General features: G+C 39.4%; 1 protein-coding gene across 7 annotated transcripts in view; it reads left to right on the forward strand.

The window, feature by feature from the left end:
* CDC42BPA (CDC42 binding protein kinase alpha) overlaps positions 1–23,569 on the forward strand; it is a 327,653-nt gene that overhangs the window by 175,993 nt on the left and 128,091 nt on the right. For all 7 annotated transcript variants that reach the window (XM_048843358.2, XM_048843360.2, XM_048843359.2 and 4 more), the window contains exons 6-8: positions 15,625–15,718; positions 16,605–16,805; positions 17,400–17,648. In XM_048843358.2, the coding sequence (XP_048699315.1) occupies positions 15,625–15,718; positions 16,605–16,805; positions 17,400–17,648 (544 nt within the window). The remainder of the gene's footprint in view (positions 1–15,624; positions 15,719–16,604; positions 16,806–17,399; positions 17,649–23,569) is intronic.

A 23,569-nucleotide genomic window follows, 5' to 3' on the forward strand; every position in this document is an offset into this window, starting at 1 on the left:
TGGGCCAAAAAAAATCTGATGAGGTTCAACAAGGACAAGTGCAGAGTCCTGCACTTAGGATGGAAGAATCCCATGCACCGCTGCAGACTAGGGACCAAATGGCTCGGCAGCAGTTCTGCAGAAAAGGACCTAGGGGTTACAGTGGACGAGAAGCTGGATATGAGTCAACAGCGTGCCCTTGTTGCCAAGAAGGCCAATGGCATTTTGGGGTGTATAAGTAGGGGCATTGCCAGCAGATCGAGGGACGTGATCGTTCACCTCTATTCGACACTGGAGAGGCCTCATCTGGAGTACTGTGTCCAGTTTTGGGCCCCACACTACAAGAAGGATGTGGAAAAATTGGAAAGAGTCCAGCGGAGGGCAACAAAAATGATTAGGGGACTGGAACACATGACTTATGAAGAGAGGCTGAGGGAACTGGGATTGTTTAGTCTGCGGAAGAGAAGAATGAGGGGGGATTTGATAGCTGCTTTCAACTATCTGAAAGGGGGTTCCAAAGAGGATGGATCTAGATGTTCTCAGTGGTAGCTGATGACAGAATGTGGAGTAATGGTCTCAAGTTGCAGTGGGGGAGGTTTAGGTTGGATATTAGGAAAAACTTTTTCACTAGGAGGGTGGTGAAACACTGGAATGCGTTACCTAGGGAGGTGGTGGAATCTCCTTCCTTAGAAGTTTTTAAGGTCAGGCTTGACAAAGCCCTGGCTGGGATGATTTAATTGGGGATTGGTCCTGCTTTGAGCAGGGGGTTGGACTAGATGACCTCCTGAGGTCCCTTCCAAACCTGATATTCTATGATTCTATGATCTATGTGTGTTAAGGTTCAGTTGCATTGTGTTGGGTAATGTGGGAATATAAAGGCCATCAGTCTGCAGGGCTGTCATTTTGGGACCTTTTGCCAATAGTTTTAAAATGCTCTTTACTTTAAATGTGGGGTACTGTCAGTGAACCCTGCTGACTCTCTAAAAATCATATTCCTGTGAATTTAGGTAAAGACCCTGTATCCTCTGTGGTTGAAACTCTGCCAACTGTAACTTCCAATTAGAGTGTAAATGTTATCTATGGGTATGTCTATTCGGCAATAAATGAGCCGCGCCTGGCCATGGCTGGCCTGGATCAGCTCATTCAGGCTAGCGGGGCTCAGGCTATGGGGCTAAAAAATTGCTGTTTAGGCATTCGGGCTTGGACTGGAGCCTGGGCTCTGAGATCCTGTGAGGGAAAAGAGTCTCAGAGCTCAGGCTGTAGTTGCCCGAATGTCTACACTGCAATTTTTAGCCCCACAGTCTGAGTCCCATGAGCCTAAGACTGTTGACCTAGGCTCTGAGACTTGGTGCCGTGGGTCTTTTATTGCAGTGTAGACATATCCTTTAAGACCACCAGTTACTATGGCTTGGTTTACATTGATGAAATTAAATTCTGTCACTGGCCAAAGAAACTATAAATACTGTTGCAACTAAATATATAAAATCTTGTCCTAAATGTATATGAGAATTGAACTTTGAAAGTTTGCGTTATATCAAACCAGCATCCTCTTGTGGAGACAGAAAATTGAAAAAGAAGCTTTGCAAATAATTGAACATTTTAATCCTGGATTAGCTTTGATTAATGAATGGCATGGTACCTCCAGAGCCCTGGAATACTGTTCTGTAATTATGTCACAATTTATCTTGTTCCAGCTGAAGATTATTTATCTCATTTCCTCATGATTGTCTCCTCCTTGAGCTTTACAAATTGAATCCAGCTAGCAGCAATTTTTACTAATTTCCCCTGATGATGGTTGGAGTTTTCAGACCAAAACAGTGGTCTTAAAATGGCTTTTATTTTTAATAAAATGAATAATTTTCTTATTACCTCCCTTTTTTGCAAAACTTTCAAGGTTACCAAAATTTTGTTGTCTTCAGTTTTGTATTCTATTAACCTTCATAATCACTCACCATAATTTTTCTTTTTTATTTATTTTAATTATTTTATTTTGCCATAGGGCTTCTTGCCTGATAAAAAATGCCAAATAAAAAGCCAAATTTAAATTTAAAAAGGCCAGCTATTTTAAACAATAGAAATGAATATATGCCAAATGGTGCACAGAGCTGTGTGGAGATAGCATAAGTAATTATATAACATATATATATTATATAGTATTCCTTCCACCATTTTTTTATATCTGCATTATTACACTGTCAGAAACTTATTGCTGTGCACTTCACACACACGAGGTCCACAAAGTCATGTGCATGTCTAAAGAGAGATTTTGTCCCCAAATATTTTAAGTGTGTTCTGTTTCCCACAGGTTGTTGCGTTTTAAAATAAAGCATATGGTATAAACATTTTGAAAGAGACAGACAAACTAGTACACAGTCTTGAACAGTCAGTGGGATTCCAGTATGAATTTAAAACCCTGGACAAGCAATTTAATTGATTGAGTTTTCTAAAGTACATCCATATTAGTCTAAAAAATTAGCTTGAATCTGGTAATTTCTGTTTGAATTAAATATTAGGGGCTGTTCTGTATTAAAGCAGGCATAATATTGCCAATAGTTTTTCATGTTTTATAGATAGTGTTCACACAAAATCCTTCTGATCTAGTTATTTTATTGTAAGTGGTGTTTGTGGGGAAACTGACTCCGAAAGTACATTGCTCTGTACATCACATTCAGGAACTGCACGGACATCTGAGCTCCACTGCCTCATCCTTTGACTTCAGTGGGCTTTGGCTCAGACCCCAGTCCAGGGTTTCCTAAACTCTGGCACATGTATTACTCTTGGTACATGAGTTTAATGTTCCATACAGTCACATCACAACAATTTTCAAAGTGATATATGGAAGCCACTGCCATAGTCATTTCCATTTCGGTTAATCTGATTTGGGGTGATGCCATGGAAACTGAATATGATTGGAGATAAACCATTGTTTTATAGCTTTTTTTTTTTTGAGTTATTAGGGCTTGTCTCAATGGTGCATTATTTTTAAGTAAGAATGAGCATTTTCAGCACACACTCAGACACAAAGCAGGGTTGTTGTTTTTTAATTAACCCTAATTCTAGGACTATAACTTCCAAATATTTTACAGCAAATAAATATACAACAATGCAACAATTTCTTTGGCAGATTAGTTTTTAAGATGCTATAGTAAAATGTTTTTAAATTGCTTGATTTTTCAGAAGACCATTTTGTAAGTTCTTTGAAAAACACCAGGATATATTCGTAAGCCAGTATGTGCACACAGTATGTGTGTTCAGGAATGAACCTCCATGTCTGAGCACACCCAAAGTGTGTATATGTTGGCTGGTGAACACACGCCCTCTTGTGTGTTGTTGCTTACTTTATTAACATTTGAAATTCATCAAGAAAACCAGATACCAGAAGATAAATAGTTTGGCCTTTCCTGGATAGCTGTTTGAACAGCAGAAATTAGTTTAAAGAACAGTGTAAGTCTCTGGAGAAGGATATTTTTTTAATAATGAAAAATAAAATACTAGGGTCTCTTTAAGACTAGTTCAGGGGTTCTCAAACTGTGGGTTAGGACTCCAAAGTAGATCGTGACTCCATTTTAATGGGGTCACCAAGGCTGGCTTAGACTTGCTGGGGCCTATGGCCAAAACCCAAGCGCTACACTGCCTGGGGCCGGGGCCAAAGCCTAAGCCTGAGGGCTTCAACCCTGAGCAGCAGGGCTCAGATTACAGGCCACCTGCGTGGGGCTGAAGCCCTTGGGCTTCGGCTTTGCCCCCCGCCCATCGGGGTGGTGGGGCTCGGGATTTGACTTTGGCCCCCCACCCCACCCAGGGTGGCAGGGCTCGGGCAGGCTCAGGCTTCCGTCCCCCCGCCTGGCGTTGTGTAGTAATTTTTGTTGCCAGAAGGGGGTCATGGTGCAATGAAGTTTGAGAACCCCTGGTCTAGATTATGTATATCCTGAGACTCAGGAGATCTGGGTTCAACTCCTGACTGCCACCTTGCAACCTTGATTGAGGTATATGTACCTTAATAAAGTGTGGAAAATAATACTGATTTTCTCCCACCCTTTGTCTTTTTAGTCTGTTTAACTTGTTGGCTCTTCAGGATCTCTTTCTCACTGTGTGTATATAGTGCCTATACTGGAGCCCTGATTTCTGTTGGCGCCTGTCTGCACCATTGTAATACTACTGCCAATAATCATTTTAATTTGTTGTGTATAAAACTATATACATTGTAAAATCATATACCCATTTTCAATAAATATGCCAGTCTCCAAGGGCTTGGGAGCTGTTCCCTGGAGGCCTGATCCAGCTCTCATTGTACTCAATGGGAATCTGTCCATTAACTTTAATGAGAGTTTAGATTGGTCTCTTGATGCTTAAAGTATTGGGATTCTTCTAAACTAGAGGTGAATTTTTTGGGTGATACGGAGGGTGGTAAAGGCTATATTGGATAACCGCTAATAAAACAGAGTGACATTTACAATCATAGGATAGGTTTCAGAGTAACAGCCGTGTTAATCTGTATTCGCAAAAAGAAAAGGAGTACTTGTGGCACCTTAGAGACTAACCAATTTATTTGAGCATAAGCTTTCGTGAGCTACAGCTCACTTCATCAGATGCATACGGTGGAAAATACAGAAGATGTTTGTTTTTATACACACAAATCATGAAAAAATGGGTGTTTTATCACTACAAAAGGTTTTCTCTCCCCCCACCCCACTCTCCTGCTGGTAATAGCTTATCTAAAGTGATCACTCTCCTTACAATGTGTATGATAATCAAGGTGGGCCATTTCCAGCACAAATCCAGGGTTTAACAAGAACGTCTGAGGAAGGGGGTGGGGGGAGTTAGGAAAACAAGGGGAGGTAACCTATTTCCTAACCCACCCCACCCCTACAAAAATATAAATAAAAATGTGTGTAGAATCTGTTCCATTTATCCCCTGTTGATTGTATTTTGCCTATAAAGGGCTCAATCCTGCAAACTTTAGGCATGTCTTACTGACTTCAAAACTATTCACATGCTTACATCTTTGCAGGTTCAAATCCTTCTCTTGTTAGCTTCATAGGGCAGAGTCTGATTTATATGTAAACATAATGGTGTTGTTTTGAGCACTGTGTGAATAATATTAATACAGGTAAATATATTTTGGTCAAAAGGTGATTCTGAGTTTAAGTGAAATAAGGTTTTATGGGTCCCACACATGGGATGAGGGAGTGTCTGTTTAGGTAGAGATACAGTGGAGCCTTGATAAGAGGCTTGGTCAAAGGAGTGTAACAAAGTCCATTTTTCTTGTGCTGCTATCCGTGAGCAGCCTATTTTACTGGGATTACTGAAGAGTAGCTGCCGATTACCCAAATCTAATCTGGCTGCAGTGCGTGCTGCTGTTTTTGCCAGGTGGGATTTATTTCTAGCTTTGTTTGGTGGAGTTGAGATAAGCTTAAATTGGCAGAATATGGCAACTCCAGCATTTGATATAACCCAGCACAATATAATGGAAAATAGCAGTAGATTCTGTCACTTAAATTGCTGTATGTTTAACTGTGACCAGTCCAAATCAAGTGACTCCCAGACTTGTTGGAAGATCACCAAATATAGTGCTTTGAGTATCTCTTGGGGCTCACAGTTCTGCATTGCTGAATGTATTTAACTCAATAAAACCTTTGTAAGCAACAAATTGTCTTCTTTAGTTGAAAAGTAGCCAAACATAAATGTGTCTTCATTTTTATTTATGTATTTATTTATTTTTGGCATGGGCGTAGTTTTATTGCACCAAACAAAGGGCAGTGGGGGAAGAAAAGTATTTCTGAAACAGCAGAAGGGAGAGGCACAGTTTACCCACCTTCTGTCCTAGTAGGGGGAAATCTTTGGTACGGAAGGAATTCTGGAGTGAAGCTCCAACCATTATGGTAGGTAGATCTGTGCTAGCATTTTTTCCTAGGGCAGGTAGCTTGGCAAAGAGAATTGCTGCCTATTGTAAAAAATGCATAATTATAACCAATAAATGTCTGCTTCTAATATTTGGTTTGTAATTGTTGGGAATGCACGTACATGTATAATGATTAAATGATGTTCTGTAGGACCCTCAGCTCTCAGCCATCAAGATCAGCTTCCCTGTGCTAATGTCTAGCAACTATACCTAAAACCACTATTTTTTCCACAAACCAGTGCTTTGGTTTTAACTTTATAACCCAGATAGGAGGGACATAGAGAAAAATACTGAGAATTTGGAGAATTCACAGAAAAACTGTTTAATAGCAGATACAATTCATGCTTTTTTACTTTATGGTTAGCAATGATAGTAGATCTTGAGCTTTAGGCCAGGTCTACACTATAAACTTACATTGGTATAACCACATTCCTGAGCGATGCAGTTATAGCAACCTAACCCCTAGTGTACACAGCACTATGTTGGTGGGTGGACGTCTTCAACTTAGCTACTGCCTCTCATGAAGGTGGATTAACTGCGCCAGTGGGAGAGGCTATCCCGTCAGCGTAGTAGTGTCTTCACCAAAGCGCTACACTGGCACAGCCGCATCTGTGTAGTTGTGCTGCTTCAGCATTTTAGGTGTAGGCCTGCCCTTAGGGTGTGACCCTCCCCCATTGCAGGGTCTCAGAGCCCAGGCTCCAGCCTGAGCCGGAATGTCTGCACCACAATTAAACAGCCCTGTGGCCCGAGACCCACAAGCCCGAGTCTGCTGACATAGGCCAGCCACAGGTGTTTAATTGCAGTGTTGACATACTCTTTCTGATTATGTGGGAGAGAGGTAATTTATAAAATCAAATACGATTTCATTTACATTATATGTATATATTTTCGTAACATGAAGATGAAATAATGCTTATGCATGAGATCACTCTATGCGTTTAACCAGTAGACTAAAATAAAGTGGTAGCTTTGTCTATATTTCTAAATATAGAGTAATACTGTGAAAGGGACTTTTCTTGCAATCGTTCTTCATACAGGACTCCCACTGAAGTCACAGAGTTTAAACCCAGAGCTTCTCCTTCATGTGCTAAAAGACACAGTATTGTTTCCTGATCTTTTCAGGTTTTCTAATTTCATAATAATTTTTAGCATGTGAATTTAATATGCATGTCTGCAAGCTGGCCCAATGGCATAATCATTTGTAGTAGTGCTCTCTGACACTTCTTCATAGCCATTCTGGGACACTTGTTCCAGGAGAGAGCGAGCGAGAGAGAGAGATGAAACTCATTAAGATTCTTGCTGTTTTAATCTTTGTTTTCCTATTGCTGTTCTCCAGGTGGATTCTGTTATCCAATTACTTGTAGAGTGATGCAGGTGAACCTCAATACCTGAGCAGACTTTGATACCACCAACATAATTATGCAATAAACTTAACTTCAGTGATTTAAGAGTCCAATAAACGTAACAGTAGCAGGAGTAAATTGCTACCTGCATGATTTCTGGTTTTCTAGAAAACCCAGAAAAACAAATATGTGAGCTGTAAGAAATATATTTTATTTCTCAATATTCATTATTGCTTCACAGAAAAATAAACTACCTGGTGTGTTGTTTGCATTTGGAAATTATAGTCCCAGCCCCATAATGAAGCTATACTTGAAAAACAATTATTACATAATTGCTTTTGTCTTCTTGACAGATATGCTTTCCCTTGGGTCTTACATGCCAGCATTTGCAATGAATTTTGTACAAATTTTAACTTTACTTAAAATTCGATTATAATACATATTTCCAATTTGCTAAGTTCTTAGTGTTTCTGTAGTAATTTTGTGTCTCAGAAATGAACCTAGTCAAATGGTTTCAGAACATAAAATTAGGCTTTTTTTTTAATGACTGATATAAAACACTGCTACAGATTTACCAAATTTCATAGGGAACAGTTTATTCTTGAGCCTTAGTAAACAAACAGAATTTCTGTCTGGTTCATTAGTAGTATTATTGCCATTCATTTTGATTTCTCTAACACCTACTATAATCTCATATCAGAACACTGTTAGAGTAACACAGCATTCAAAGTGACTAATCTTTTATTTGTGGTTAAAGAAAAACTCATTTTAAAGAGAGCTGGGTGAACCCATTCGGAGAAACAAACCTCAATCTGAAGCTTTGCCCAAATCACAAATTAAACCAGACTCTATTATGAGGTTTCAAAAATGTTCTAATATTTTAAATATTTTTTTTTCACAAGCCTCAGTGCTTTTTATTTTCATTCTGGAAGCAAGCTTACAAAATACGCATGAAAGCAGGTGTTCCCCAGTATTTCCAGGCTGATCAGAAACAGGAAGTACCTAAAATCGCATGGACAATTGCTTCCGACAACGTTTCCAGCCGTGACTCTGATCCTGTGCGATGCCAAGCTTCTACTACAAGGGGCTGAGTGCCTACAACTCCCATTGCAATTCACAGGAGCTGAAGGCATTCAGTAGGTCATATGATTGTTTCTCATGTTGCAGACCGAAACACTTTACATAAGCATCTGTACTTAAGGGTGGTCTCGTGCTCCAAACTTCTGGGTCTTTTGAGTTTCATATATCACTCATTCCAAATAGAAATCTAGACTTTACTCTCAGATCACACCCAAAGATGACATTGCTGTGAAGCGGAAGTAAAGGCACAAAGTTGTACTGTTTCCTTTGATAGTTTGAGCATGCATGCCCTTTAATTTACTTTGCTGTCAGTTTGAAGTACTTGTAGCAACTCAAGATAACGAAGTAACCCCTGGAGCCTGTATGCACAGTGTGACATGCAACTGGGTGGGAAAGGGCTGCTTTGCTCTTGAACAGGGTGTGGCTTCTTCAAGAGTCGGTTACGGATTCCATACAGCACCATGCTATCAAACTTCTTGAATTCAGCATCTCTTCCCACTATAAATGTGATTTACAGAATGGGTTTGCAAATAAATCCTATTTTTAAATGGGTTTTTTTCTGTTTAAGAGTAGCATGTGATCTCTCTTTTGAAGCCCCTGACAGGATTGAAAGGTTTGTAAAGAACAGGTGCTCTGTATGTAGCCTACTACCCAGGTAATATTGGCACTTTGCACTTCTTTAGCACCTTTGATCGCAGGTTCTCAAAATGTTTTATAAATATTAACAAATGAAACCTCTCTCTTTAAACCTTCTATATCTGTTGTGAAGAGTCATTCAGTTTTGTTGTTGTGAAGGATCCTGGGAGCACCCCCAAGTGATAATATAGGGGGAGCTGTTAGAGCTGAACACTCCTGCTGTAAGACCTTGTTTCAGTTGCTTATATCTTTGCCAATGTTAACCATTTGGACTGAAGTTTTCCATCCCAGGTTCTGCCTAAAACAAAAATGGCTCAGCCATTTTCAAAGAAGTGATGAGAAAAAATTACATTCTTTGCTTATGATAAAAAAAATTATTACAACATTTCATGGCCTTTTGCTGTTCTCATGAAAAAACATCCACATTTGGCCAAGATTTAAGCCTTCGGACTATCTCAGTTTGCACATGTTTTTTAGAACTTGACTGCTACATTCTCCAAAGATTCTTTCGGTACTGGGTAGGCTCCATCACAGAGCTGCAGGGGCTGAGAGGGACTTTCTTTGTAATTGCTGCTCCTGGCTGCTGTAGTCAGCAGTAGTGCAGGGCACCAGAATAGAGAGCAGGGAGATGGTCTCTTCTGTGCTGAATGTTCTCCCTTCTAGTCCCCAGGTACCATGGAGGAGGAAGCCACTTGACTCAAATGCAGAGAGGCCAAAACCTCAACCGCAATGAGTGGTGTAGAGGGAATAGTTAAGGACAAGAAACCTGGGTCAGGAGGAGATGCTGGGAGCTGGCAAAAGATTGGGGAGACACTGGGATTGCCTGAGCAAGGAGACTTGGACTGGGAATGGGGGATATGGAAACAGGAGTAGGTGGGGACTGAGAGAGGAGAAGACTGAGATTGGATGAATAGCTGGTGCGAGGGGAGGCTGGGACGGGCCAGGCAAGAAGACCAGAAGCCAGTTGTGTGTAAGGAACAGGGGTCAGAGGACTAGGAGCCAGTGGGAGATGCAGGGCAGATTGAGATTGGTTGAGGAAAGGGCAGAGGGACTGGAGCTGAGTGGGTAAGGAGATTGGAAGAAGGAGCCTTGAAGGGGATGCTGGGTGGAGAGAAGACTGGGACTGAGACTGGAGACGAGGAGTGGCTAGGTGATGCGACTGGGATGAGGCGTCAGGGAGGGTGCGGTAGAGAGGAAGAGAGAGCTCTGGGTCAGAAGCGTCAGGCTTGGGGAAAACAAGAGCAGAAAGATCTGTAATAACTGGCGCACGCTCCATAACCAAGAATGGAACTCAAAATCCTGAGTCTCAACATTCTTCTGCTGTTAGCAAATATCTGTGAAACCTATTGGCAAAGCGTAGGTATCTTCCTCCTCTTGTACTAGTCCACATAGAGGGTGATAACCTACTACTGCTATCACTTACTCCATTAGTTCAGGTGGCAGAGATCTGTGTGGTGGATTTAAAGGTTCCAATCCTGCTGTTAACATATATGGTTGTCAATATGATTTAACCTGATGAAATTTCTTTTTAGTTTGATTTTTTTAAAAGCTTAGGAAATTAGTCTAAAAATTAGTGTTAAAAGAACATTATTAAGGTTGCAAAGTCAAGCACCCAAAAGATGTTGGGCCAGATTCTCAGCTGGCCTAGCTCCATTGAAGTCAATGGAGCTACACAGATTTACTGAAGTTGCGGATCTGGCTACCTATATTTATGAAAAATAATCATTCTTACCCATGTGACTAATAGGAAATGGAAAGAATTTTAAAAATTGGATTCATCTGGTCACTCCAGTCTTAATTCCTCTTTCACAGGATTAGATTCCCATGGATTATGTAGGAATCTCTGTGGTGGAGTAGGTAATGGTAGCACAGCACAGTGGTTGGCCCTGCTGCAAGGGAAGAGGAGGGCAAGAGGCTCATGAAGGGACAACCATTCCCTGTATCTGATTGGGATTCCCCCAAGATTTCATCCGCAGTTCTTGGCCTCTGGTTTGTATAGACTCTGCCTCCTGCTTCTTCTGCAAGGCTGCCATCTCTACTTCAGTGTGTCGATGATGAAGCAGAGATGTGACTAGAAAAAGCTTGAAGTATATTGTGTTTTTCCTCACCTTCCTGTGGGACATGAACATTTGGCCTGGTGTCAAAAATGGCTCTTAAAAATAAGTATTTAGCCACAGTATTTTCGGTGCCCTCTGTAATTTGTGTGTGTGAGTGTGTGTAATACTGACGATCACAGCAAGATTTTTCTTGGTTCTGTTTTGTGGAATCTGTGAACTCGCTGTCCATATTTTTTTTTTTTAATACTCTTGGGTATATCTTGAAAGACAGATGACTTGGGTAAACGGTGCCTCAAAGGTACTTTCTGTTTTTTGTTTAACTTGTTCTTGGTCCAGATTTTGAAATGCAATTTGATTTTAGATTTACTTTTTGCAAATCATTTCACACCAGAATTATGGTTCCCAAGACATTGGTAGCATGTTTTTGTTTTTTATTTGAAATGTACTTTGATGGGACAATGTAAAAATAAATACATTTAAAAAAATCTCAAACTGGCAATAGTAATTATTTGACATATAGCGTCAGCAACATTCTGCAAAACTGGGACTGAAGAATGTTGCTTAATGGATGCTCAAATGCTTCTTTCAGTTTACACTCTAAGAATTAGCCATTATTTATTGTGCCCTCTTCTGAGATTTGAAATCTAATAATACTTGCTTGCCTTTGATAAATGCATTTGCTGTGTTTCTAGAGTGGCAGGAGCTCTTTGTTAGACTGAGTCACCCAAACCAGTGGCTGTTTCTAAATGTTGTGAAAATAGAGCTTTTTACTTTGTGTATTTTACTTCCAAGTCCATGTTTTTCTGCATATGACTAACAAACACAGTAAGATCTAAATACTATTGATCTAAGACTGTTTGGTTTTTAAATTTGAGTTGAGTCAGAAGTGCCTATTTTGTAGTTTTACCAATTATACTTTAAAAAGTTAGCTACCCACACTGGCAGCAGTACCCAGGATAACACAGTATTAACCTATACTTGCAATATACTGTACTGAGTATATTTAAGGCAACATTAACTCTCCATCCTGTACTCTTAGTGGTATCCTTTTTCTGAGTCAAAAGCAGAGCTTGAAGGGCAGTGGCCAGGGGGGTTGCAGGTTTGCATAGCTGTCTGAAATCTGGGATCCCCTTGGATGTCCACCGTCGTCTTGTCTTTTTGCATGCTGTTTGCTCCATTCTTTGCACTTCTACCAATCTCCATGACTAGGCAGGGTTTAGGCATAAACAATGTGAAAACTTCACAGCTTCAGTAGTGAGAGTTCCCTTCCAAGTACTTTTGTGAAGTAGGGGACTCAGTGGACCAACGTCCAGTAATAATTTTATCTGAGAACTTTGTGAAAATCAAAAGACTGCCTTGAAAGGGACAGTCAGGAGGAATGAGCTGTAGGGACAGTTCTGCTTTTTACAGAAGTGTTTTTGGTAATGTATGACATGATTGAGTCAGGAGCTTCGATCTGTGAAAGTAGACAGAAAACTGAAAACATGTACTTTTGTCAGTTTCAACCATAATAAATGTTAGCATCTGTATAAATCTACATTAATTTCTTTTCTGCTTGATACTACACTCGTTGAAGTGGAAGATGCTTCCATTGACTTTAATGGTGCAGTATCAGAACCTAAAGAGCAACCAGTTTTTGACAAAATAAATTCCCTTCAAAACAATAAATTAACCCTATTTTTATTGTTACAAACTATAACAAGTTAATACAAATTATAAAATGTATTATTCATGTACAGTAGCTTCCTGAAACTTACTGGTACTGTTTTCATTATTCTGAAGTGTGTAAAGCTTGACATCTTACCCTTAGTGCTATAGAGTCTATCATCTTTTCCATTATAAACCTTTAATTACAAAGGTTTATTAATCAGTCTTTAAAAAAATTCTCTGAGGTATAGCATAGCCTACTAAGGTCTCAGCCTGTGAATAATTCAGTTTACTTTTTGCCAAGGTCTCACCCTGTGAATAATGCAGTGTTGTTGTAACCATATTGGTCCCAGGATTTTAGAGATCCAAGTTAAGTATGATGATATCCTTTATTGGACCAACTTCTGTTGGTGAGAGAGAGATGAACATTCAAGCTCACACAGAGCTCTTCTTCAACTAAGTAGAGCTAAGGAGTCTAAGAGCTCGGTGTGAGCTTGAAAGTTCATCTTTCTCTCACCAACAGAAGTTGGTCCAATGAAAGAGACTGTATTACCTCAGCCACCTTGTCTCTAATTTATATGTTAATCATTTATATGTTGTTATAAGAATGAAATAAAGTTAGTATTTTCAGTTGCTAATTTTTCCTATTTTGTTCTTATCCCTCATAAACAGCTCAAATCTTTGAAAGCTAACATGCTGTGGCAGTCAATTCATGGTCTTCCTTTTGAATATTTTGGGTCAGAGTAGGATGAGAATTTAATACCCTTGTCATATTTTTGAGAAATGCAGTTTAATGGGCAAATGCTGTAATTGTGTTTTAATTATTATTTATTTGTATTGTGTTATTTTTATAGTTAAAAGATATATTACATTTGGACCTCATTCACATGCCTAACCACCAAGGTCTTAGTTCTGCACTTGACTCCATATGGGTGTGCCCTCACACAGTCCGCTGCAGAATTTGGGCCCAATTAATCTATGAATTTCAGATTCCCTGTGTACTCAGTTACCTGGGAGACATTAAAGCCTCAGATGAAAAACTGTCACCTTTATAGGATTATTCTCTTACTGTATAAATCTATGTGCAAGGATAGACCTTATGCCTATACATAGAGCACTGCAAATATGCGGATATTGTCTTTATATCCATGGATATCCGCAGATGCGGATATCCGTGAACCATGTTTGCAAATCGCGGATGGATGTGGACTCAAATTTTATATCCATGCAGGGCTCTACCTATGCAGATCCCTCACAGAACCAAAACCTAATTTGGTGAAATAAAAATTCACAAACAGCTAATCACAGTTTTTATTGCTCTTAAAAATTTGTCTTAAGTACAAAGTGAGCTGTACAATTAATACATATTTTAAAAATATTTTGAACTTGTTTTAAATTTAACGTTTTACAAAAACCCCACAACCTTTCCTCTTCCACCTTCCCCCTCTCCCCGCAAAAATTTTAAAAAAATCCCCCCACAAAAAACCCCACTAAATTGTAAGGAATAACTCCTGCAATCTATTAGATGTCAATCATAATTCTAAATCCCATGGCTTTTATAGTTTTGAGATAAACTCAGTACTTTAACAGAGTTTATGGTGTAAATTCCTTAAGTTATTTATTCTTTTATGGCCCTCACTTTCTCCACACTTTTCCCTCTTAGAGGTATTTCATGGGAGTACTTTTGTAACTAGGACCTTTGGAAGTGAAGGTCCAAAATCTGTTCCTAATTACACTGGGGTAAATCTGTTACAATGCCACTTCAAGCAATGGAGTTACACTTCTGGTCCAGAGATCCCAAATCGCCACTGACTTAAGCTGACTCCTATGAAATGATTGCGGCCAATGGTGTCACAGAAGCAGCACACACAGAATCAAAGACGCTACTGACGTATGTGGGTTGAGCTCCATGAAGCTGCCAATGATGAACATGGCCCTATTTATTTATGGCCGCCAAGTTCTGGCTGTCGGGTTAGACAAGACATCTGTTCCTACAATCCCGCTGCTTACAGTATATAATACACGAGTCCCACCACTAGGCTGGCAGGTCATCAGGTTTCTTGAATTAATTGTTTATGCTTAAGAAATGTTAAATGACATATTCTCAGAGTTCATGTGGGGTTTGTAAAACCATTGCTTTCTTACAGGAGAGCTGTAGCTCTGTGTGCTCGTGGTTTGTTGGTTTGTGTGAATAGATTTTTTTTTTTTAAATGTGCATGACTCCAAAAATAAATGTAGGTTCTCAAACCAACACAAGTTGACTACTCACAAGGGTATCACCAACAGGGCAGGCTGTAAGCTAGTGCAGGATTCTTCAGAGACCTTTCAGCAGGTCTATGAAATGGCATTGTCAGAAATTCCAGATTGAATGTCCACCTAGCCTTATGAGTGGATAATATGAACTAGAATAAAAGAGTGTGTGTGTGTTAGGTGTAGGAATACATAGTAGAAATCCAGAAATGTATAGATGAAAGATGCTAAATCGTAATACTGCACAAATTATTTGTTGTAACTTTGTTCCACAGTTACATATGGGAGATGTTTTCTTAGCTTAGTGCCAGTATGTCACTTAAGAGTACTCCTCTAGACATCTTGAAGTGATTTAGACGTCTCTGTTATTTCAGTAAAGTATTAGATAATAGCACAGTATAAGGAATGCATAGGACTATGCAGACACTCTGCCATTGTTTTCTTTATATGTATACTGGTGTAAATTGTCTGTGATGTGTGGAATTTGACCACATGAGGATTATTATGATTAATGGGAGTTACATGGTTAAATCCCCACATGCTTCACTGAAAAAATTCCAACTATATGTATGACTGGATGACAAGTGTTTTATGAATAAGGTCATGTAGTGAGCCACTACACTCAGTCTAATGATGTTGCACTGTCAGTGAATGAAAAAACAAGTTTCAAAGTTTCAGGAGGATGCATTATGCTTTTTCTTCATGCTAATTGTTGAATACATTTCATTTGCAGGGACATTAAACCAGACAACATCTTGATGGATATGAATGGACATATTCGGTTAGCAGATTTTGGTTCTTGTCTGAAACTGATGGAAGATGGAACGGTAAATTAGAAAGAATGATACAGCTCTGACCTCCCCTCAACCACCTTTCCTTTCTGTCCTCTACTTGCCAGTGAAATTTCTGCTCACAAAGAAGTCCTATTTGTGAAGGAAATGTCATTTTTAAGTGCACATTTTTATTAATGACAGTGATAGCATTTGTACAGTTTTATAAGTATTTACAGTATTTGGTTTCAGTTCAGAATATATCTGCATTCTATTTGAATTCTGTCTTTGTTAAATGCATTTTTATTTCATTTTATTAAAAAAAGTTAATAAAGGGAGGGCATATAATCAAAATTAATACATATCCACTGGAAAGGTGTAAGACTCAATTTTGAGCCTCATGCCGTAATCATTAGTCAGTCAAAGCACTCGTTGATTTCACTGGACTCAGATCAGGGCTTTGGCAGAAGCAGAATCAGGTACCATTGATATCACTTCATCCTATTGCAGTGCTGTGTTTAAACTTATACAATGTGTGGTGTATCTGACAAGAATGTAGTTCCAGTGTGATAGTCATGCCCTGAAGTGTTACAAAGCATCTGAATTAATAACGTGTGCGATTATCAGGGAGATAATAACTGCAAGCTCGAAACTGCCTTATTTTTGGCATTCATCACAGTTCACAACAAAAGTAAATTATTATAATACCCAATAAATTTTTTCAGAACTTTAGGTTTGAAACACTGAAGTGGCTTTGACACGAGAACATTTTTTTCTCAATTGTTATTTAGAAACCCCCTTTTTGTATTAGAATTCACTGTTTATAATTTGAATTATAAACTTACATATGCACGTGATACCTCTCAACTTCTCTCTCCACCCCCGGCACTACTGTCTGTAACTGTGTATGTCATTTTTACTCATGGAAATGCTAACTCCCCAGGTCCAGTCTTCGGTAGCAGTTGGAACTCCAGACTACATCTCTCCAGAAATCCTGCAGGCCATGGAAGATGGAAAAGGGAAGTATGGACCTGAGTGTGACTGGTGGTCCCTAGGTGTTTGCATGTATGAAATGCTTTATGGAGAGACACCCTTTTATGCAGAGTCATTGGTGGAGACCTACGGGAAAATAATGAACCACAAAGTTAGTGTTTTTTCTATTTTTTGTGAACTAATCTTAGTGAATAAAAAGGGTTAGCGTAAAGGTCTGTTTATAAAGAGAGTTCTTATGTAATGATCGTATTCATGTTCATAAATCTTAAATATAAATTTGGTTTCCATACAGTACATTTTGTGGTTATGAATTGCAACTGGCTTTGCTTTTGAATAAGATAGTCCAAAACTAAAAACCTGGATATACAATGGTGACTATTAGTTCACTCCAAGGAGTAAGTCTTGGCTATGCTACATCTTCTTGTTCTGTTTTTTGCTGGTGGATCCATTTTTTGGCTTAGGAAAGAGATCCTTAAACATTCTTCCACCTGGAGGCAAAGATAGAATCCAAAAATGTACATGAGACATTTAAATAAATAAAAAAGGAGGAGACAGTTATAGCATTTTCAATACTTTTTATCGTCTGGGGAAGATTTTTTCCTAGAAGCTTATTGCATTCATTTAACAGTAAGAGCCTGAGTATTTGCAAAGCCCTATTTTTCTGTACAGAAACAATCATGAAGGAACCTGACTTTTGTGACATTTTCTTGGTAATAAACTATTTCCTCCTGTTTTATTCTTTAAGGAGAGGTTTCAGTTTCCTGCACAAGTGACAGATGTGTCTGAAAATGCCAAGGACCTCATTCGAAGGCTTATTTGTAGCAGGGAGCATCGACTTGGGCAAAATGGGATAGAAGACTTTAAGAACCACCCATTTTTTGCTGGGATTGAATGGGATAACATTCGGAACTGTGAAGCACCTTACATCCCTGAAGTCAGTAGTCCAACTGATACATCAAACTTTGATGTGGATGACGATTGTTTAAAAAACTCTGTAAGTCTAAGATTGACATTTTTCCAAATCCTGATTTTCTTCATTTGTTACAGAGGTTTCCAAAATTTGGCTCTGAAATTTCAGAATGCTTTGGTGCTGCCTGCTGTGTACTAAGTAGATACAAATGCCCATCCAAGGAATGAGGCTTGATCCTGAAAACACTTAAGAAGATGAATAAATTTACTCAAGTTGTGTAGAAGTCAGTGTGGGTACTTGAAGAAAGTTACACGTATACTTATATGTTTGCAGGATGAGACACTTAGGGTATGTTTACGATGCAATTAAACACCTGCGACTGACCCGTGTCATAGAGTCATAGAATATCAGGGTTGGAAGGGACCTCAGGAGGTCATCTAGTCCAACCCCCTGCTCAAAGCAGGACCAATCCCCAATTAAATCATCCCAGCCAGGGCTTTGTCAAGCCTGACCTTAAAAACTTCTAAGGAAGGAGATTCCACCACCTCCCTAGGTAACGCATTCCAGTGTTTCACCACCCTCCTAGTGAAAAAGTTTTTCCTAATATCCAACCTAAACCTCCCCCACTGCAACTTGAGACCACTACTCCTCATTCTGTCATCAGCTACCACTGAGAACAGTCTAGATCCATCCTCTTTGGAACCCCCTTTCAGATAGTTGAAAGCAGCTATCAAATCCCCCTTCATTCTTCTCTTCCGCAGACGAAACAATCCCAGTTCCCTCAGCCTCTCCTCATAAGTCATGTGTTCCAGTCCCCTAATCATTTTTGTTGCCCTCCGCTGGATGCTTTCCAATTTTTCCACATCCTTCTTGTAGTTTGGGGCCCAAAACTGGACATAGTACTCCAGATGAGGCCTCACCAATGTCGAATCGAGGGGAATGATCACTTCCCTCGATCTGCTGGCAATGCCTCTACTTATACATCCCAAAATGCTATTGGCCTTCTTGGCAACAAGGGCACACTGTTGACTCATATCCAGCTTCTCGTCCACTGTAACCCCTAGGTGTCAGCTGACTTGAGCTTGCTGGGCTTGGGCTGCAGGGCTGTGAGGTTGTGAGGTAGAGCCCAGATGTCATGGGGGTCCAGAGCTCTGGCTCCAGCCTGCGGCTGAATGTCTACACCACAGTTTTAGAGCCCCATAGCCTGAGTCCTGTGAGCCCAAGTCAGTTGACATGTGCCAGGTGCAGGTGGTTAATTGCACTGTAGACATACCCTTAGTCCAGAATAATAAAGAATAATGTCCACGTAATTTTATTATTCTATCATTGTGGATTATAATCCTCCACTCAAAATGACTCACAATTGTACCAATTTTTAATCATTGTAACTGAAATTTTCCGTGCCTGATCTCTACCTCAGGTTGAATTTTTTGAATGTTTGAGTGAAAACAGTTCAGCTATTTTCAAGAAGAAAGATAATAAATAAGTAGTTTAACCCCTGCTAAAAAAAAGTCAAGTCATTTATTTAATAGTTTTAGCAATTCCATGGTTTTGAACAGGAACTTTGAAATTTGGTGAGGGGTCAGTCCTAGCATCTGAGAGATGCCTCTAGCTGTCCCTGTGAGAATACACCCAGATTTATTATAAGTCACAAAAATCTGCTGTTTGCACATGTGCAGTAATGCTTGTTCAGCACTTGCTTCTGAATTTGTGGGACATGCCAGCTGCACTGTATATGCTCCCAGGCTCCATTGAGTATTCTGTATTATTCTGATGCAGCCAAACTGACATGAACCTCCAGGTAGGACAGAGACAAATTAATTCCTGCTCCTGCTGTTTTCCTGCATCAACATACCTTTTGTCATAATGGAATGTGGAAAGGCCCTTCCTACTGCAGTTCAAGTGGTAGAGATCTGTGCTATATAGCTGGAGGTCTTAGAGTCAGGTTGTGTAGGGAATGTCTACAGTTTTACATAAGTTTTTTTGATTATTTGTTTTTTCATTTTTCTAAGTTTTTTTTAAACTTAAATACAAAGATATATGTTAAAAAACATGAAGGTTGCAAAGTCAAGCACTCAAAAGTAGAAGTGCCAGAATTAAGGTTACCTGTATGGGTATATGTTATACTGCCTTCATGTACCTGATCACATACAATTTTTTCCGCAGGATCTCTGGAGGAAAGGAACAGTGGTCCTCTGATTGTCATTTGACTCTAACCAAATATAACTAGAATCTATCCCTGGCTCTGCCAGAGACATCTGATGTGACACTGGGCAAGTCACTTAAATTGTCACAGATGGACACTAATTGTTTAGACTTCATTTTCTGGGTGCCTAATGTGAAACACCTAGGTCTGCTTTTCAGAAGTGCTGAGCCCTCCAACTCCTTTTGAAGTGCATCTGTGGATTCTCAGAACCTCTGAAAAATCTGACACAAAATTAATGGACATTTTAAAAAATGTTATTGCAAATTTTGGCCTTAATATTTCTTTGCCTCAGTCCCCATCTGCAAAATGGGAATGATAATACCTCCCTATCTCACAGAGGTGTTCTCAGAAAAATTCATTAGTGTTTCTAAGTTACTCAGATACTGTGGTCATGCCATAGTAAAGTCCACAAGGACATTAATAATTTTTTTATATGGTGCAGGATTTGGATGTTGTGCAGTAAATGAGGTAAGGGACCACACATTCAATCCTGGAGATAAAAGGAAATATTAAGTAGCTGCCGTGTTTACTGATAATTGTCCATCTTGTACATTTGAATGAAGCAGGGAACCTATGGAAAAGTAATATATGATGTAATTAGAGACTGTATACTCATGCATATGCACAAGGAAGTAAAGTTAAGGTTGCACAGCTACCTTAATTCTGGCATTTTCTAGCTTTTGAGTGCTTGACTCTACAACCTTTTCATACAACATTTGTTTAATATAGTAGTTTTGTATGTACTGTGATATGTTTAGATTAAATTTATGGTACTGTCAGCATAAGTATATTGAAAATTGCAGAAAATGTATATCTTGATCCTTTTACAGCAGTCCACAAAACATCAGTGTATGGCTTCAGAAACCCTGCAAGGGTTTAAAACTGCATCTATCACTTTGCAGCTACATAACTGAAGATAACTATCTTATCTCCTTTATGTCATCTTTTCATTAGACTGTTTGTGATCGCTTCTTTTAATCCTTCCGCCACCCCTTTCTGCTTTGAAATGAACTTTGTTTTATTGTGACAGTAGAAACAAAGGCCCCAGTTCTGCAATGTGGTCTAGTAGTATGGATTCTTGCACTTCTGTGGAGTCCCAATGACCTCAGTAGGACATTGCAGTGGTCTGTGCTAGCGTATCCCATTGTAGAACCTGGGCCAAAGCTTGACAATTTCCACTCAATTCTACTTTTATACTAAGTTGACATTATTTTTAAAACGGACCCTTTCAAGATTGCGGTAATAATATGCACAATTGTTAATGAAGAAATTGTTAATAATACAACGTTAAATTACTAGATCTGAAAGATTTTTTTTTTTAAATCCAATGTATTTTTAGCTATTTTGCAGTAATTGTGAGATAAGACCAATCAGTTACCCTTTCAGATACTGTGCAGTAGTACATCTGTAGTGTATTTGGGTTCCACAGATCACCTGAGAACATTCAAATATATCTTCCTTCCAAAGTCCATCTCTCACCTCCGTCTTTTTCCTCCCGGCCCACCAAAAAAACCTCCAAAACGTTATGGCCCTGGCTCTGCAAATGTGCTTAACTTTAAGTATGTTGGTATTCTCACTGGGTAAAAATGTGGCAAAAGCTGTGAACCAACATGCTGTCTTGCACCAATACCAGAGTGAAGATTGTGCACCACATTTAGCAGATCATCTGGAACTCCATTCTGTTCAATGTGAGCCAAAGCAGTGACCTGTGGACCAAATGTAAAGCCGCTTTCATGATGATGATGATATGAACCACACAAAGCAGGTGGTTAAATTCTAGAGACAGCATTTATTGTCAACTGCCTAAGAGCAAAACCTGGTTGCTGAAGATGACAAGGTTTCTTGAGGAGAGGCTGCATCTTACCAAGCAAAACGTGAGCAAAGACCTTTTCAAGGACTGACAATAATGATGTCTGCCTATAGTTGCCACACTCAGTGTGAGATCCTTTGCTCCTCTACAGGGACACTGTGATGCCATCTTTCCATTCTGCTGGTATTTTGCCTGATGCCCACACTTAGGAAAAGTTGATGCAGAGCAATGTCCACTGGTTCCGAGGCACTTTTAAGCAACAACTGGTGTGTGGCAGAGATGCATTCTTGTCCCGGTGCTATTCTGTCGAGTTATTGCCTGGATATTCGGACTTGCTGAGCTGCACATCTGAATCAAGTTTGGTCAAGAAGTATTCACCAATCAGGACTATGTCGACAATGCTTGCCTGCTTGTGAAGAAGTCACTCGCCAAGATCTCCAAGATGTCACTTGTGTGATAGAGTTGAACATCTCATGGCAGAAGACCAAGGTACAGAACCTCGGAGCTGGGCCACAAGAATCTCTGGTAAAGGTGGGATCAAGGATTGCGAAGAGTATTGACTAGGCTATCATCTGCCTGGACTGCAAGTAGAGTTTAAATGGTTATAGCAAATTGGATGTTCTTCAATGAATAGGTTTTGCCTCCTCCTGCGTGAAGTCCTTGTCTTGCTTACAGACACAAACGTCTTTGTCCTGAGACAAAGTTTAGCATCTATCAAACTGATATCCTATCTGTGCGGCTGTATTGGTCAGAAACCTGGACCCTCTCACAGGCAGACTTTGAGTGTCTAAAGACATTCCACATGCGCTGTCAGGAGCCAAATCCTGAGCATAACGTGGTTTGACTTTGTGTGAAATGTCAGTCTTGTAGAGGTTTGGGCTTTCTTCAGTCATTCATTACATTTGAAAGTTGTATTTCCTGCTCTTTGGCTATATCATCAGGATGCATAAAAAATCCACACTGTGCTCTGAAACTCTCTATCAATACACAAAGGGGTGCTTGCTCTGACCCTGCGTGGCACTGCCTGCAGGGCCATCCCAGAGCAACATGGATTTAAAGGCTTGAGCCAGATTTGGGAACTTCACTATCTGATGCCTGGTGCGACACCATCAACCATGGTCACTCTAGTCCTCAGTAGACTATGCTTAAAATTAAGCATGTGCATAAGTGTTTGCAGGATGAGGCCTAAAACTGTATTTGCTGAATTAAAACAAAATAATTTCTTAACAAATCTATGAATGTCTCCTTTTGTAACCACCTTTTATTTATTTTTAAGGCAAAACCTTAATTTCAGTCCTAAATTACTTATGTGTTTCTTTAAATTCTAGTGTGCATTATGTTGGTACTTTCCAGACTAAAATGTTTGAGGCTTGTTTATACTAAGTTTATATTCCACTCAAGAGGTTGTTATGATGCTGTTTTTTGTAAAATATGTCGCTTCACAGTAAAAAATAAAATATCACACTCAGTAGGTGCAGTCATTATTGTGAGGGGTTGTGTGCAGGTAAGTGGAATAATTCAAATTTTGATATTATGAATCTTAATTCCAATTTTACAAACTTCTGATATGCTTCCTGAACCATTTACCAAATCTCTTTGCTTGCATAGTAAAAGATCATCTCCTGTTAAACATGGCTTCTCCAAATTTTGATTGCCAGTTTAATTTGGAAGAGTATCTTCTAGAATGATCTAATGCCATTGTCACTATTTCTGTTATCTGAGTATAAAGGTTTCCAAATGAGAGTAAGGAGAAATGGTCTGGGATTGCAGGGAGTTGGGAACTGACAAATTATGGGCAATGTCTTCAACCATTTGATTTTTGCATGTTGAAGTATGTTTTCCATCGTTAAATTTCTGCCCATGACCAAAAGAATGTTTCACTTCCATAAGAATTTTTGAACTTGCTTTCTTTCGTTCTAACTCCTACTACTCCCTGATCGGTGAATTTTCATATATCAGTGGGAATGATTTGTTCACTGTTACTTCAGC

The sequence above is a fragment of the Caretta caretta genome, chromosome 3 (assembly GCF_965140235.1).
Source record: "Caretta caretta isolate rCarCar2 chromosome 3, rCarCar1.hap1, whole genome shotgun sequence".
NCBI lineage: Eukaryota > Metazoa > Chordata > Testudines > Cheloniidae > Caretta > Caretta caretta.